This window comes from Hypanus sabinus, unplaced genomic scaffold, assembly GCF_030144855.1.
Source record: "Hypanus sabinus isolate sHypSab1 unplaced genomic scaffold, sHypSab1.hap1 scaffold_2207, whole genome shotgun sequence".
Lineage (NCBI taxonomy): Eukaryota > Metazoa > Chordata > Chondrichthyes > Myliobatiformes > Dasyatidae > Hypanus > Hypanus sabinus.
Genome location: NW_026780317.1, coordinates 24,817 through 41,261, shown reverse-complemented (window position 1 = coordinate 41,261; position 16,445 = coordinate 24,817). Strand labels below are relative to the sequence as shown.

At 61.9% G+C, this 16,445-nt stretch overlaps 1 protein-coding gene across 1 annotated transcript in view; it reads right to left on the bottom strand.

The window, feature by feature from the left end:
* Positions 1–1,101: 1,101 nt before the first annotated feature.
* The window catches only part of LOC132387785 (protein PAT1 homolog 1-like), a 35,961-nt gene continuing 20,617 nt past the window's right edge, over positions 1,102–16,445 (bottom strand). The window contains exons 6-7 of the mRNA XM_059960155.1: positions 1,606–1,701; positions 1,102–1,420 (exon numbers count right to left, since the gene is read on the bottom strand). Of these exons, the coding sequence (XP_059816138.1) occupies positions 1,102–1,420; positions 1,606–1,701 (415 nt within the window). The remainder of the gene's footprint in view (positions 1,421–1,605; positions 1,702–16,445) is intronic.

Here is a 16,445-nt window from a genome sequence, read left to right as displayed (position 1 = left end):
GTGGACAGCCCAGTGCATCTGTAGATGTGAACCTCCCACTATTCAGTGACAGGTGTGTAAAAAGTCAGCAGAGGGGGGGGCATGTCCTGACAGGTATATGTAGTTCACCACGGTGGACAGCCCAGTGCATCTGTAGATGTGAACTCCCCACTATTCAGTGACAGGTGTGTAAAAAGTCAGCAGAGGGGGGGCATGTCCTGACAGGTATATGTAGTTCACCACGGTGGACAGCCCAGCGCATCTGTAGATGTGAACCTCCCACTGCTCAGGATGTTTCAAGCCAAGTCGTCACTTTTTATTGTCATTCCGACCATAACTGCCCGTACAGTACACGGTAAAAATGAGACAGCGTTTATCAGGACCACGGTGTTACATGACACAGTACAAAAACTAGACTGAACTATGTAAAAACAACACAGAAAACAACTACACTAGACTACACACCTACCCAGGACTGCATAAAGTGCACAAAACAGTGCGGGCATTACAATAAATAATAGACAAGACAATAGGCACAGGAGAGGCTCAGGGGCTACGCTCCCTCTAAGCTGTTTTACAGCCAGCGCACAAAGCGAATTAATGTGCGCGCGAAAGGTTAGCTACCTTAAATAATGTAGTAATCGATACTTCTTGAAAATTGTATTTTGTCTAAATGCTAAAATAGCTGAGTGGCTTAAATATGTACATCATTTTGTTGTGACCCTGAGCAGTTTTATGTCAAGTATTTCGCAAACTGCACCATGTGTGCTATCAGAGAACACACATATTCTTGTCACAGGGGAAGAAAATTTGCAGAACAGACAATTTTCACACACACTGACGACTAAAAATTAGAGAGAACATTGATCAGGGGTGGAGGGGGGGCAACTTTTAGTTTTGCACTGGGAGAGGCGGGCAGGCGGGTACGTGGAAGGAGCTGCTGGAGAACGAGGTTTAAGCTGAACCCTTAGAGCCGGTACGTAGGCCGGAAAAGTCGAGGGCAGGGTTCCCAGACCGGGACCCCACCGCCCACCCCCCTCAGTTAACGGTGGTGGGGGGGGGGGGGGTCCCCAGCATTTGAAAAAAAAAACACGGTAAGGACCCCTGCCCCGGTTTAGAGGGTTACGAGCCCGAGGCTCGGGCACGCGGGAGCCTCACAGTCCTGGCTACCGGGTCGGCACCGGGTAGACGGGCCGAAGGGAGCCATCGCCCCTGATGCTCCCGGGACGCGGGCCGCAAGCCGGCCTCCACACCCACCGGGCCTACCTGGTAGTAGTAGTCGTCGAGGGAGGGGTCAGCGCTCTGCAGCTGCATCATCTGGATCTTGCTGACCCAGTCCTTCTCCCGCTGGCTCATCAGGTTGCTGTACGGGTCCCTGGGCTCCGGGTGGCAGCCCCTGCCGGGCCGCTCGCCTCCGGGGCCGCCCTGCCCCCGGGGGTGCCTGTGTGGGGGCGGGGGGGGGGGGCAGAAGGAAACCCGTCAGGGTCGAGAGAGGAGATCGGAGGGCCCCTACCCAGCTCCCCCCCCCAATGGAGGTCTCCGCCGGAGCTTTCCCCTCCCCCAGGATCTGACCCAGACCCTCCGCCCCACCCCCCCCCCCCCCCCCGGGGGTAGGGCCCCGCTTACCCCCTGGCGTTCTGCATCTGCAACCTCTGGCTGAGAAGGCGGCGGTGTTGGGGGTGGAGGTGGGTGGTGGCGGCACGGGCCATCGGCTGCGCGGACCTGCGGTGAGGACAGAGGTTCGCCCGTTAGCCCCGCTCCGCGTCCGGCCGGCCTCGCAGCCCCCCCCCCCCCCACCCCCCGGCCCGGTCCCCACCCTGCGGGGGGTGGGGGGGGCGCGGCTCATTCCTACTGCCCGGAGTTGTACCCGCCGTGGCCAGTTAGTTGAGAAACGGCAGCCGGTCTTCCCATCGGTGCCGGCTGTCAAACACCGTGGGCACGCGTGGGTGCTTTCGCTCTCCACCCCTAAGGCAAGGGGGCACACGACCAGCGGGGAGGTATGCCCCGCCCGCCCTTCTCACTAAGTCTGTCTGACCCGTAGCGTCCGGAACCCAGCGAACGTGAACGCCTGGCTTTACAGCTTGCAAACGAAGGAATGCCGGTGGAACACAGCAGGCCAGGCAGCATCTATAGGGAGAAGCACTGTCGACGTTTCGGGCCGAGACCCTTCGTCAGGACTATCTTTTGTTTCAGTCAGTCCTGACGAAGGGTCTCGGCCCGAAATGTCAACAGTACTGCTTCCTATAGATGTTGCCCGGCCTGCTGCGTTCCTCCAGCATTTTGTGCGCGTTGCCCGCTTTAAACTTGCATTTACCCCGAGAAAGAGTGCCACGACCGTGAAGCCCTGCACGGGCAGGTGAGTGCCTATGTGTGTACGAGCCAATCTTTTTCCCCCTACAAATCGGTTTTGGCTCAACCTTCCTGATTCTGGTAAGTGAAACTACACTGTACATACATTATTTCTACTTTATATAGGCTGTGTATTTATCATATCTGTGGCACGTGGTCTAGTGGATAAGGCATCGGTCCGGCGATCTGAAGGTGGCCGGTTCGAGCCTCGGCTGAGACAGTGTTTGTGTCCTTGAGCAAGGCACTTAACCACACATTGCTCTGCGACGACACCGGTGCCAAGCTGCATGGGTCCTAATGCCCTTCCCTCGGACAACATCGGTGGCGTGGAGAGGGGAGACTTTCAGCTTGGGGCAACTGCCAGTCTCCCATACAACCCTGCCCGGCCCGCGCCCTGGAGAAACCTTCCACAGGTGCAAATCCGCGGTCTCGCGAGACTAACAGATGCCTGTTAAAACTTATCATATCATTCCTGCTTTTACTGTAGGCTAGTGTTATTTTAGGTTTAAAGTTTTATTTGGTTTGATTTGGTAGGCTATTTTTTGGGTCTGGGAATGCACAAAAAATTTTCCCGTATAAATTATTGTTGACTGCTTCTTGGCTTTACGACTTTTCAGCTGACAAGCGGTTTCATAGCAACGCTCCACAGGTTGCCCCCCCCCCCGCTATCCGATACCTTAGAACTCAGCTTGCTAACGGATGCACAAAATAGATCGACATAAAGGACAGATGCTCACAGGCACGTGTCTCAGCAATGCCGGCTAGAATGCGGTTCTGGGGAGGAGCCTGGCTGCTCGGGGCGTGCGCTGCCTTTTCTCGTAACAGTGAAAACAGGTACCTAATGAAGGTCTTTCGTAACACAGCGAGGTGTCATAAAGCGAACGTTCGAAAAACGGGGGGACGCCTGTATTCAGATTTGTAGCGCAGGTAACCTGGCAAACATTAACGCCTGGTTTCGTAGTTTGTAAATAGATGATTATTCGCAACCTCCCCTGCCGGACGTTCCCCCCCCCCCCCCCCCCACCCACCTGTACCTGCTTCCATGTTGCACCCACCCGCCGGTCCCGTTTCCCCACGCTGTTCCCGTATCGGCACGGGACAGGCACGGTCGTGAGCGCTTTGCGGCGCCCAGCTGTTAGATCGGGGTTCAATTCCCGCTGCCCGTGGGCCGTCGGGCTGACCTACCGGTCAGGGTTAGCGAGTTGCGGGCCAGGCTCCGTCGGCGCCCACCGCAGCCTTGGCTGATCAGGCCATGCAGCCCATCGAGCCTGCTCCGCCGTTCCATCACGGCCGATCCCGGACCCCACTCGACCCCCCCCCCCCCCCCCCCCCCCCGTACACCTGCCGCCTCGCCATATCCTGACCCACCAGGAAATGATCGCTGTCCGCCTTAAAATACACCCACGGACTTGGCCTCCCCCTCCCCCCCGCGGCCTGCGGCAGACCATTCCTCAGATTCACCGCTCTCTGGCTAAAAAGAAATTCCTCCTGTTCTAAAGGGTCACCCCTCAATTTTGCCCTCTATTTCTGGATACTCTCACCAGAGGGAACATCCTCTCCACATCCACCCCGTCTGGTCCTTTCAACATTCGGCAGGCTTCAATGAGATCCCCTCGCATTCTTCTAAATTCGGGAGAGTCCAGGCCCAAAGCTGCCCAACGCTCCTCACATGTTAACCCCTTTCCTATTCATCCCGGAATCATCCTCCCCCGGACTCAATACTCCCAAGTGCGGCCTGACTTCCGTCTTTTAAAGCCTCAGCTTGCTTCTCTATCCTATTCCCCGATGTAAATGAAAACATTGTATCTGCCTTCCTCACCGCAGGCTCAGCCTGCGAAGAACCTTCAGGGAGCCCCGCACGTGAACTCCCAAGTCCCGCTGCACCTCTGACCTTTGAACCTTCTCCCCATTGAGATAATAGTCCGCACTACCGTTCTGCTTATCAAAGCGCGTTTCCCCAGCACCGTACTCCGCCTGCACCTTGCTTGTCCATTCTTCGATGGGTCAGAGTTCTGCTGCAATCGCCTTGCTTCCTCAGCACTGCCGACCCCTTCGCATCATCCGCAAACTTTGCCGCAGAGCCATCAATTCCACTGTCTGAATCTCGGACAGGCATGGCGAACAGCGGCGCTCTCAATACCGACCCCTGAGGGACACCGGCAGACAACCTGAAGAACGCCTTTACTCGCACTCGCTGCCCCCCCGCCCGTCAGCCGCTCCGCAGCTGGACACTTCACCGCCCTGCTCCATCGCCGGGCGCGGCGGCCCCAGCTCCCAACGCCCCGGAGATCAGCCACCCCTCCCGGGGCTCTCCGCGTCCCGCTGCCTCGGCAGAGCTCAGGACAGTCCCTCTCCCCCACCCTCCCGCCGGGCCTGGGCGACCGCGGTCGAAGCAGCCGGGCCGTCTCCGACATCGGCCGTCCCGGATCCCATTCCGCGGAGTTCTTTCTCCGCGGCTGCTGGGCGACCAGCCGAGTATTACAAAGACGTTCTGATTTTTTGGAAGATTCTCCGCGGAGAAGGGCACTGACGCGGGACGCGCGCGCCTCTCTTGTCGGAGGGATCGAGTATTCCCAGCACCTCGCGCAGGAGGAACTCGGCAGTAACTGTGGAGAAGAGCGACCGGTCGACGTTTCGGGAGGAGAGCCTTTATCAGGACTGGAGGGGGGAGAAAAAAGAGATGAGGAGTCAAGAGAAAGAAGGCGGGGGGAGGGGAGGAGGAAGGACAAGGTGGTGTGTGATAGGTGAAACCCGGAGAGCGGGAGGAGGTGAAGTAAAGAACTGGGAAGTTGGTGGGTGAAAGAGATTCGGGGCTGGAGAAGGGGGAGTCTGATAGGAGAGCTGGGAAGTGATTGGTGAAAGATACAGGGCTGGAAAAGGGGGAGTCTGATAGGAGAGGACAGCAGTATGATAGAAGAGCTGGGAAGTTGGTTGGTGAACGAGATACAAGACTGGAGAAGGGGGAGTCTGATAGGAGAGGACAGCAGTATGATAGAAGAGCTGGGAAGTGATTGGTGAACGAGATACAGGACTGGAGAAGGGGGAGTCTGATAGGAGAGGACAGAAGTCTGATAAGAGAGCTGGGAAGAGATTGGTGAACGAGATACAGGACTGGAGAAGGGGGAGTCTGATAGGAGAGGACAGAAGTCTGATAGGAGAGCTGGGAAGTGATTGGTGAACGAGATACAGGGCTGGAGAAGGGGGAGTCTGATAGGAGAGCTGGGAAGTGATTGGTGAACGAGATACAGGGCTGGAGAAGGGGGAGTCCGATAGGAGAGGACAGAAGTCCGATAGGAGAGCTGGAAAGTTGGTTGGTGAACGAGATACAGGGCTGGAGAAGGGGGAGTCCGATAGGAGAGACCAGAAGTCTGATAGGAGAGCTGGGAAGTTGGTTGGTGAACGAGATACAGGGCTGGAGAAGGGGGAGCCTGATAGGAGAGGACAGAAGTCTGATAGGAGAGCTGGGAAGTTGGTGAACGAGATACAGGGCTGGAGAAGGGGGAGTCCGATAGGAGAGGACAGAAGTCCGATAGGAGAGCTGGAAAGTTGGTTGGTGAACGAGATACAGGGCTGGAGAAGGGGGAGTCCGATAGGAGAGACCAGAAGTCTGATAGGAGAGCTGGGAAGTTGGTTGGTGAACGAGATACAGGGCTGGAGAAGGGGGAGCCTGATAGGAGAGGACAGAAGTCTGATAGGAGAGCTGGGAAGTTGGTGAACGAGATATAGGGCTGGAGAAGGGGGAGTCCGATAGGAGAGGACAGAAGTCTGATAGGAGACAGAAAAGTGGGGGGAAGATGAGGTGAGGCAAGGAAAATGGGATGGGGAGTAGAGAAGGGGATGGGGGGGGGGGGCGTTACTGGAAATTTGAGAAATCGAAGCTCACACCAGCAGGTCGGAGGGTATCCAGACGGAATATGAGGTGTCGTTCCTCCAACCTGAGTGTGGCCCCATCCCGACAGTGGTGGAGGTTGTGGATGGACTTATCAGAGTGGGAACGGGAAGCTGAATTAAAACAGGTGTTCCATGAGTATTTTCAAAATTCCCGCTTAGTTTAAAGGTCCATGCCTTTTTATTTCTTCTGCGTATAAATCCCAGCTTCTTTTGGTTAAGATTAAGATTGGTTAAGATTTGGTTAAGATCTGATGTGTAAACATATAGTCGCACAGGTAGTAGGCAATATACCTTCTTTTTCTAAATACAGCAGAATGAGGGTATGCGAGGGGCAGAGAGGGCTTGAGAGGGGCAGAGAGAGGGCTTGAGAGGGGCAGAGTGAAGGCTTGCGAGGGGCAGAGTGAGGGCTTGCGAGGGGCAGAGAGAGGGCTTGAGAGGGGCAGAGTGAGGGCTTGCGAGGGGCAGAGAGAGGGCTTGAGAGGGGCAGAGAGAGGGCTTGCGAGGGGCAGAGTGAGGGCTGGCGAGGGGCAGAGTGAGGGTTTGCGAGGGGCAGAGAGAGGGCTTGCGAGGGGCAGAGTCAGGGTTTGCGAGGGGCAGAGAGAGGGCTTGCGAGGGGCAGAGAGGATTTGCGAGGGGCACAGAGGGTTTGCGAGGGGCAGAGTGAGGGTTTGCGAGGGGCAGAGTGAGGGTTTGCGAGGGGCAGAGTGAGGGTTTGCGAGGGGCAGAGTGAGGGTTTGCGAGGGGCAGAGAGAGGGCTTGCGAGGGGCAGAGTGAGGGTTTGCGAGAGGCAGAGTGAGGGTTTGCGAGGGGCAGAGTGAGGGTTTGCGAGGGGCAGAGTGAGGGTTTGCGAGGGGCAGAGTGAGGGTTTGCGAGGGGCAGAGTGAGGGTTTGCGAGGGGCAGAGAGAGGGTTTGCGAGGGGCAGAGAGAGGGCTTGCGAGGGGCAGAGAGAGGGCTTGAGAGGGGCAGAGGGATTGCGAGGGGCAGAGAGAGGGTTTGCGAGGGGCAGAGAGAGGGCTTGAGAGGGGCAGAGTGAGGGCTTGCGAGGGGCAGAGAGGGCTTGCGAGGGGCAAAGAGAGGGCTTGCGAGGGGCAGAGAGAGGGTTTGCGAGGGGCAGAGAGAGGGCTTGCGAAAGGCAGAGTGAGGGCTTGCAAGGGGCAGAGGGCTTGCGAGGGGCAGAGAGAGGGCTTGCGAGGGGCAGAGTGCGGGTTTGCGAGGGGCAGAGTGTTTGCGAAGGGCAGAGTGAGGGTTTGCGAGGGGCAGAGAGAGGGCTTGCGAGGGGCAGAGTGAGGGTTTGCGAGGGGCAGAGTGTTTGCGAAGGGCAGAGTGAGGGTTTGCGAGGGGCAGAGTGAGGGCTTGCGAGGGGCAGAGTGAGGGCTTGCGAGGGGCAGAGTGAGGGCTTGCGAGGGGCAGAGTGAGGGCTTGCGAGGGGCAGAGAGAGGGTTTGCGAGGGGCAGAGTGAGGGCTTGCGAGGGGCAGAGTGAGGGCTTGCGAGGGGCAGAGTGAGGGCTTGCGAGGGGCAGAGAGAGGGTTTGCGAGGGGCAGAGAGAGGGCTTGCGAGGGGCAGAGAGAGGGCTTGAGAGGGGCAGAGTGAGGGCTTGCGAGGGGCAGAGAGAGGGCTTGCGAGGGGCAGAGAGGGTTTGCGAGGGGCAGAGGGCTTGCGAGGGGCAGAGAGAGGGCTTGAGAGGGGCAGAGTGAGGGTTTGCGAGGGGCAGAGTGAGGGTTTGCGAGGGGCAGAGTGAGGGCTTGCGAGGGGCAGAGTGTTTGCGAGGGGCAGAGTGAGGGCTTGCGAGGGGCAGAGTGAGGGCTTGCGAGGGGCAGAGTGAGGGCTTGCGAGGGGCAGAGTGAGGGCTTGCGAGGGGCAGAGTGAGGGCTTGCGAGGGGCAGAGTGAGGGCTTGCGAGGGGCAGAGAGAGGGCTTGCGAGGGGCAGAGAGAGGGCTTGCGAGGGGCAGAGAGAGGGCTTGCGGGGGCAGAGTGAGGGTTTGCGGGGGCAGAGTGAGGGTTTGCGAGGGGCAGAGTGTTTGCGAGGGGCAGAGTGAGGGTTTGCGAGGGGCAGAGTGTTTGCGAGGGGCAGAGTGAGGGCTTGCGAGGGGCAGAGTGAGGGCTTGCGAGGGGCAGAGAGAGGGCTTGCGAGGGGCAGAGTGAGGGTTTGCGAGGGGCAGAGTGAGGGTTTGCGAGGGGCAGAGTGAGGGTTTGCGAGGGGCAGAGTGAGGGTTTGCGAGGGGCAGAGTGAGGGTTTGCGAGGGGCAGAGTGAGGGATTGCGAGGGGCAGAGAGAGGGCTTGCGAGGGGCAGAGTGAGGGTTTGCGAGGGGCAGAGTGAGGCTTTGCGAGGGGCAGAGTGAGGGTTTGCGAGGGGCAGAGTGAGGGATAGCGAGGGGCAGAGTGAGGGTTTGCGAGGGGCAGAGAGAGGGCTTGCGAGGGGCAGAGAGAGGGCTTGAGAGGGGCAGAGTGAGGGCTTGCGAGGGGCAGAGTGAGGGCTTTCTAGGGGCAGAGAGAGGGCTTGAGAGGGGCAGAGTGAGGGCTTGCGAGGGGCAGAGAGGGCTTGCGAGGGGCAGAGAGAGGGCTTGCGAGGGGCAGAGAGAGGGTTTGCGAGGGGCAGAGAGAGGGTTTGCGAGGGGCAGAGTGTTTGCGAAGGGCAGAGTGAGGGTTTGAGAGGGGCAGAGTGAGGGCTTGCGAGGGGCAGAGTGAGGGCTTGCGAGGGGCAGAGTGAGGGCTTGCGAGGGGCAGAGAGGGTTTGCGAGGGGCAGAGGGCTTACGAGGGGCAGAGAGAGGGCTTGAGAGGGGCAGAGTGAGGGCTTGCGAGGGGCAGAGTGAGGGCTTGCGAGGGGCAGAGAGAGGGTTTGCGAGGGGCAGAGAGAGGGCTTGAGAGGGGCAGAGTGAGGGCTTGAGAGGGGCAGAGTGAGGGCTTGCGAGGGGCAGAGAGGGCTTGCGAGGGGCAGAGAGAGGGCTTGCGAGGGGCAGAGAGAGGGCTTGCGAGGGGCAGAGAGAGGGTTTGCGAGGGGCAGAGAGAGGGCTTGCGAGGGGCAGAGTGAGGGCTTGCGAGGGGCAGAGAGAGGGCTTGCGAGGGGCAGAGAGAGGGCTTGCGAGGGGCAGACAGAGGGCTTGCGAGGGGCAGAGAGGGCTTGCGAGGGGCAGAGTGAGGGTTTGCGAGGGGCAGAGTGAGGGTTTGCGAGGGGCAGAGTGAGGGTTTGCGAGGGGCAGAGTGTTTGCGAAGGGCAGAGTGAGGGTTTGCGAGGGGCAGAGTGAGGGCTTGCGAGGGGCAGAGTGAGGGCTTGCGAGGGGCAGAGTGAGGGCTTGCGAGGGGCAGAGTGAGGGCTTGCGAGGGGCAGAGTGAGGGCTTGCGAGGGGCAGAGTGAGGGCTTGCGAGGGGCAGAGTGAGGGCTTGCGAGGGGCAGAGAGAGGGCTTGCGAGGGGCAGAGAGAGGGCTTGCGAGGGGCAGAGAGAGGGCTTGCGAGGGGCAGAGAGAGGGCTTGCGAGGGGCAGAGAGAGGGCTTGCGAGGGGCAGAGAGAGGGCTTGAGAGGGGCAGAGTGAGGGTTTGCGGGGGCAGAGTGAGGGTTTGCGAGGGGCAGAGTGTTTGCGAGGGGCAGAGTGAGGGTTTGCGAGGGGCAGAGTGTTTGCGAGGGGCAGAGTGAGGGCTTGCGAGGGGCAGAGTGAGGGCTTGCGAGGGGCAGAGTGAGGGTTTGCGAGGGGCAGAGTGAGGGTTTGCGAGGGGCAGAGTGAGGGTTTGCGAGGGGCAGAGTGAGGGTTTGCGAGGGGCAGAGTGAGGGTATGCGAGGGGCAGAGTGAGGGATTGCGAGGGGCAGAGAGAGGGCTTGCGAGGGGCAGAGTGAGGGTTTGCGAGGGGCAGAGTGAGGGTTTGCGAGGGGCAGAGTGAGGGTTTGCGAGGGGCAGAGAGAGGGCTTGCGAGGGGCAGAGAGAGGGCTTGAGAGGGGCAGAGTGAGGGCTTGCGAGGGGCAGAGTGAGGGCTTTCGAGGGGCTGAGAGAGGGCTTGAGAGGGGCAGAGTGAGGGCTTGCGAGGGGCAGAGAGGGCTTGCGAGGGGCAGAGAGAGGGCTTGCGAGGGGCAGAGAGAGGGTTTGCGAAGGGCAGAGAGAGGGTTTGCGAGGGGCAGAGAGAGGGTTTGCGAGGGGCAGAGTGAGGGCTTGCGAGGGGCAGAGGGCTTGCGAGGGGCAGAGAGAGGGCATGCGAGGGGCAGAGTGAGGGTTTGCGAGGGGCAGAGTGAGGGTTTGCGAGGGGCAGAGTGAGGGCTTGCGAGGGGCAGAGTGAGGGCTTGCGAGGGGCAGAGTGAGGGCTTGCGAGGGGCAGAGTGAGGGCTTGCGAGGGGCAGAGTGAGGGCTTGCGAGGGGCAGAGTGAGGGCTTGCGAGGGGCAGAGTGAGGGCTTGCGAGGGGCAGAGTGAGGGCTTGCGAGGGGCAGAGAGAGGGCTTGCGAGGGGCAGAGAGAGGGTTTGCGAGGGGCAGAGAGAGGGCTTGCGAGGGGCAGAGGGCTTGAGAGGGGCAGAGTGAGGGCTTGCGAGGGGCAGAGTGAGGGTTTGCGAGGGGCAGAGGGTTTGCGAGGGGCAGAGGGCTTGCGAGGGGCAGAGAGAGGGCTTGAGAGGCGCAGAGTGAGGGCTTGCGAGGGGCAGAGTGAGGGCTTGCGAGGGGCAGAGTGAGGGCTTGCGAGGGGCAGAGAGAGGGTTTGCGAGGGGCAGAGAGAGGGCTTGCGAGGGGCAGAGAGAGGGCTTGCGAGGGGCAGAGAGAGGGTTTGCGAGGGGCAGAGTGAGGGCTTGCGAGGGGCAGAGTGAGGGCTTGCGAGTGGCAGAGTGAGGGCTTGCGAGGGGCAGAGAGAGGGCTTGCGAGGGGCAGAGAGGGCTTGCGAGGGGCAGAGTGAGGGCTTGCGAGGGGCAGACTGAGGGTTTGCGAGGGGCAGAGTGTTTGCGAAGGGCAGAGTGAGGGTTTGCGAGGGGCAGAGTGAGGGCTTGCGAGGGGCAGAGTGAGGGCTTGCGAGGGGCAGAGTGAGGGCTTGCGAGGGGCAGAGAGAGGGCTTGCGAGGCGCAAAGTGAGGGTTTGCGAGGGGCAGAGTGAGGGTTTGCGAGGGGCAGAGTGTTTGCAAGGGGCAGAGTGAGGGTTTGCGAGGGGCAGAGTGTTTGCGAGGGGCAGAGTGAGGGTTTGCGAGGGGCAGAGTGAGGGTTTGCGAGGGGCAGAGTGAGGGTTTGCGAGGGGCAGAGTGAGGGTTTGCGAGGGGCAGAGTGAGGGTTTGCGAGGGGCAGAGAGAGGGTTTGCGAGGGGCAGAGAGAGGGTTTGCGAGGGGCAGAGAGAGGGTTTGCGAGGGGCAGAGTGAGGGTTTGCGAGGGGCAGAGAGAGGGTTTGCGAGGGGCAGAGTGAGGGTTTGCGAGGGGCAGAGAGAGGGCTTGCGAGGGGCAGAGCGAGGGCTTGCGAGGGGCAGAGCGAGGGCTTGCGAGGGGCAGAGTGAGTGCTTGCGAGGGGCAGAGTGAGGGCTTGCGAGGGGCAGAGAGAGGGCTTGCGAGGGGCAGAGTGAGGGCTTGCGAGGGGCAGAGTGAGGGCTTGCGAGGGGCAGAGAGAGGGCTTGCGAGGGGCAGAGCGAGGGTTTGCGAGGGGCAGAGCGAGGGTTTGCGAGGGGCAGAGTGTTTGCGAAGGGCAGAGTGAGGGTTTGCGAGGGGCAGAGTGAGGGCTTGCGACGGGCAGAGTGAGGTCTTGCGACGGGCAGAGTGAGGGCTTGCGAAGGGCAGAGTGAGGGCTTGCGAGGGGCAGAGAGAAGGTTTGCGAGGGGCAGAGAGAGGGCTTGCGAGGGGCAGAGAGAGGGCTTGAGAGGGGCAGAGTGAGGGCTTGCGAGGGGCAGAGTGAGGGTTTGCGAGGGGCAGAGAGAGGGTTTGCGAGGGGCAGAGTGCTTGCGAGGGGCAGAGAGAGGGCTTGAGAGGGGCAGAGTGAGGGCTTGCGAGGGGCAGAGTGAGGGCTTGCGAGGGGCAGAGAGAGGGTTTGCGAGGGGCAGAGAGAGGGCTTGCGAGGGGCAGAGAGAGGGCTTGAGAGGGGCAGAGTGAGGGCTTTCTAGGGGCAGAGAGAGGGCTTGAGAGGGGCAGAGTGAGGGCTTGCGAGGGGCAGAGAGGGCTTGCGAGGGGCAGAGAGAGGGCTTGCGAGGGGCAGAGAGAGGGTTTGCGAGGGGCAGAGAGAGGGTTTGCGAGGGGCAGAGTGTTTGCGAAGGGCAGAGTGAGGGTTTGAGAGGGGCAGAGTGAGGGCTTGCGAGGGGCAGAGTGAGGGCTTGCGAGGGGCAGAGTGAGGGCTTGCGAGGGGCAGAGAGGGTTTGCGAGGGGCAGAGGGCTTACGAGGGGCAGAGAGAGGGCTTGAGAGGGGCAGAGTGAGGGCTTGCGAGGGGCAGAGTGAGGGCTTGCGAGGGGCAGAGAGAGGGTTTGCGAGGGGCAGAGAGAGGGCTTGAGAGGGGCAGAGTGAGGGCTTGAGAGGGGCAGAGTGAGGGCTTGCGAGGGGCAGAGAGGGCTTGCGAGGGGCAGAGAGAGGGCTTGCGAGGGGCAGAGAGAGGGCTTGCGAGGGGCAGAGAGAGGGTTTGCGAGGGGCAGAGAGAGGGCTTGCGAGGGGCAGAGTGAGGGCTTGCGAGGGGCAGAGAGAGGGCTTGCGAGGGGCAGAGAGAGGGCTTGCGAGGGGCAGACAGAGGGCTTGCGAGGGGCAGAGAGGGCTTGCGAGGGGCAGAGTGAGGGTTTGCGAGGGGCAGAGTGAGGGTTTGCGAGGGGCAGAGTGAGGGTTTGCGAGGGGCAGAGTGTTTGCGAAGGGCAGAGTGAGGGTTTGCGAGGGGCAGAGTGAGGGCTTGCGAGGGGCAGAGTGAGGGCTTGCGAGGGGCAGAGTGAGGGCTTGCGAGGGGCAGAGTGAGGGCTTGCGAGGGGCAGAGTGAGGGCTTGCGAGGGGCAGAGAGAGGGCTTGCGAGGGGCAGAGAGAGGGCTTGCGAGGGGCAGAGAGAGGGCTTGCGAGGGGCAGAGAGAGGGCTTGCGAGGGGCAGAGAGAGGGCTTGCGAGGGGCAGAGAGAGGGCTTGAGAGGGGCAGAGTGAGGGTTTGCGGGGGCAGAGTGAGGGTTTGCGAGGGGCAGAGTGTTTGCGAGGGGCAGAGTGAGGGTTTGCGAGGGGCAGAGTGTTTGCGAGGGGCAGAGTGAGGGCTTGCGAGGGGCAGAGTGAGGGCTTGCGAGGGGCAGAGTGAGGGTTTGCGAGGGGCAGAGTGAGGGTTTGCGAGGGGCAGAGTGAGGGTTTGCGAGGGGCAGAGTGAGGGTTTGCGAGGGGCAGAGTGAGGGTATGCGAGGGGCAGAGTGAGGGATTGCGAGGGGCAGAGAGAGGGCTTGCGAGGGGCAGAGTGAGGGTTTGCGAGGGGCAGAGTGAGGGTTTGCGAGGGGCAGAGTGAGGGTTTGCGAGGGGCAGAGAGAGGGCTTGCGAGGGGCAGAGAGAGGGCTTGAGAGGGGCAGAGTGAGGGCTTGCGAGGGGCAGAGTGAGGGCTTTCGAGGGGCTGAGAGAGGGCTTGAGAGGGGCAGAGTGAGGGCTTGCGAGGGGCAGAGAGGGCTTGCGAGGGGCAGAGAGAGGGCTTGCGAGGGGCAGAGAGAGGGTTTGCGAAGGGCAGAGAGAGGGTTTGCGAGGGGCAGAGAGAGGGTTTGCGAGGGGCAGAGTGAGGGCTTGCGAGGGGCAGAGGGCTTGCGAGGGGCAGAGAGAGGGCATGCGAGGGGCAGAGTGAGGGTTTGCGAGGGGCAGAGTGAGGGTTTGCGAGGGGCAGAGTGAGGGTTTGCGAGGGGCAGAGTGAGGGCTTGCGAGGGGCAGAGTGAGGGCTTGCGAGGGGCAGAGTGAGGGCTTGCGAGGGGCAGAGTGAGGGCTTGCGAGGGGCAGAGTGAGGGCTTGCGAGGGGCAGAGAGAGGGCTTGCAAGGGGCAGAGAGAGGGTTTGCGAGGGGCAGAGAGAGGGCTTGCGAGGGGCAGAGGGCTTGAGAGGGGCAGAGTGAGGGCTTGCGAGGGGCAGAGTGAGGGCTTGCGAGGGGCAGAGGGTTTGCGAGGGGCAGAGGGCTTGCGAGGGGCAGAGAGAGGGCTTGAGAGGCGCAGAGTGAGGGCTTGCGAGGGGCAGAGTGAGGGCTTGCGAGGGGCAGAGTGAGGGCTTGCAAGGGGCAGAGAGAGGGTTTGCGAGGGGCAGAGAGAGGGCTTGCGAGGGGCAGAGAGAGGGCTTGCGAGGGGCAGAGAGAGGGTTTGCGAGGGGCAGAGTGAGGGCTTGCGAGGGGCAGAGTGAGGGCTTGCGAGTGGCAGAGTGAGGGCTTGCGAGGGGCAGAGAGAGGGCTTGCGAGGGGCAGAGAGGGCTTGCGAGGGGCAGAGTGAGGGCTTGCGAGGGGCAGACTGAGGGTTTGCGAGGGGCAGAGTGTTTGCGAAGGGCAGAGTGAGGGTTTGCGAGGGGCAGAGTGAGGGCTTGCGAGGGGCAGAGTGAGGGCTTGCGAGGGGCAGAGTGAGGGCTTGCGAGGGGCAGAGAGAGGGCTTGCGAGGCGCAAAGTGAGGGTTTGCGAGGGGCAGAGTGAGGGTTTGCGAGGGGCAGAGTGTTTGCAAGGGGCAGAGTGAGGGTTTGCGAGGGGCAGAGTGTTTGCGAGGGGCAGAGTGAGGGTTTGCGAGGGGCAGAGTGAGGGTTTGCGAGGGGCAGAGTGAGGGTTTGCGAGGGGCAGAGTGAGGGTTTGCGAGGGGCAGAGTGAGGGTTTGCGAGGGGCAGAGAGAGGGTTTGCGAGGGGCAGAGAGAGGGTTTGCGAGGGGCAGAGTGAGGGTTTGCGAGGGGCAGAGCGAGGGTTTGCGAGGGGCAGAGAGAGGGTTTGCGAGGGGCAGAGTGAGGGTTTGCGAGGGGCAGAGAGAGGGCTTGCGAGGGGCAGAGCGAGGGCTTGCGAGGGGCAGAGCGAGGGCTTGCGAGGGGCAGAGCGAGGGCTTGCGAGGGGCAGAGTGAGTGCTTGCGAGGGGCAGAGTGAGGGCTTGCGAGGGGCAGAGAGAGGGCTTGCGAGGGGCAGAGTGAGGGCTTGCGAGGGGCAGAGTGAGGGCTTGCGAGGGGCAGAGAGAGGGCTTGCGAGGGGCAGAGCGAGGGTTTGCGAGGGGCAGAGCGAGGGTTTGCGAGGGGCAGAGTGTTTGCGAAGGGCAGAGTGAGGGTTTGCGAGGGGCAGAGTGAGGGCTTGCGACGGGCAGAGTGAGGTCTTGCGACGGGCAGAGTGAGGGCTTGCGAAGGGCAGAGTGAGGGCTTGCGAGGGGCAGAGAGAAGGTTTGCGAGGGGCAGAGAGAGGGCTTGCGAGGGGCAGAGAGAGGGCTTGAGAGGGGCAGAGTGAGGGCTTGCGAGGGGCAGAGTGAGGGTTTGCGAGGGGCAGAGAGAGGGTTTGCGAGGGGCAGAGTGCTTGCGAGGGGCAGAGAGAGGGCTTGAGAGGGGCAGAGTGAGGGCTTGCGAGGGGCAGAGAGAGGGTTTGCGAGGGGCAGAGAGAGGGCTTGCGAGGGGCAGAGAGAGGGCTTGAGAGGGGCAGAGTGAGGGCTTGCGAGGGGCAGAGAGGGCTTGCGAGGGGCAGAGAGAGGGCTTGCGAGGGGCAGAGAGAGGGTTTGCGAGGGGCAGAGAGAGGGTTTGCGAGGGGCAGAGAGAGGGCTTGCGAGGGGCAGAGTGAGGGCTTGCGAGGGGCAGAGAGAGGGCTTGCGAGGGGCAGAGAGAGGGCTTGCGAGGGGCAGAGAGAGGGCTTGCGAGGGGCAGTGAGAGGGCTTGCGAGGGGCAGAGAGAGGGCTTGCGAGGGGCAGAGTGAGGGTTTGCGAGGGGCAGAGTGAGGGTTTGCGAGGGGCAGAGTGTTTGCGAGGGACAGAGTGTTTGCGAGGGGCAGAGTGAGGGTTTGCGAGGGGCAGAGTGTTTGCGAGGGGCAGAGTGAGGGCTTGCGAGGGGCAGAGTGAGGGCTTGCGAGGGGCAGAGAGAGGGCTTGCGAGGGGCAGAGAGAGGGCTTGCGAGGGGCAGAGAGAGGGCTTGCGAGGGGCAGAGAGAGGGCTTGCGAGGGGCAGAGTGAGGGTTTGCGAGGGGCAGAGTGAGGGTTTGCGAGGGGCAGTGTGAGGGATTGCGAGGGGCAGAGAGAGGGCTTGCGAGGGGCAGAGTGAGGGTTTGCGAGGGGCAGAGTGAGGGTTTGCGAGGGGCAGAGTGAGGGTTTGCGAGGGGCAGAGAGAGGGCTTGCGAGGGGCAGAGAGATGGCTTGCGAGGGGCAGAGTGAGGGCTT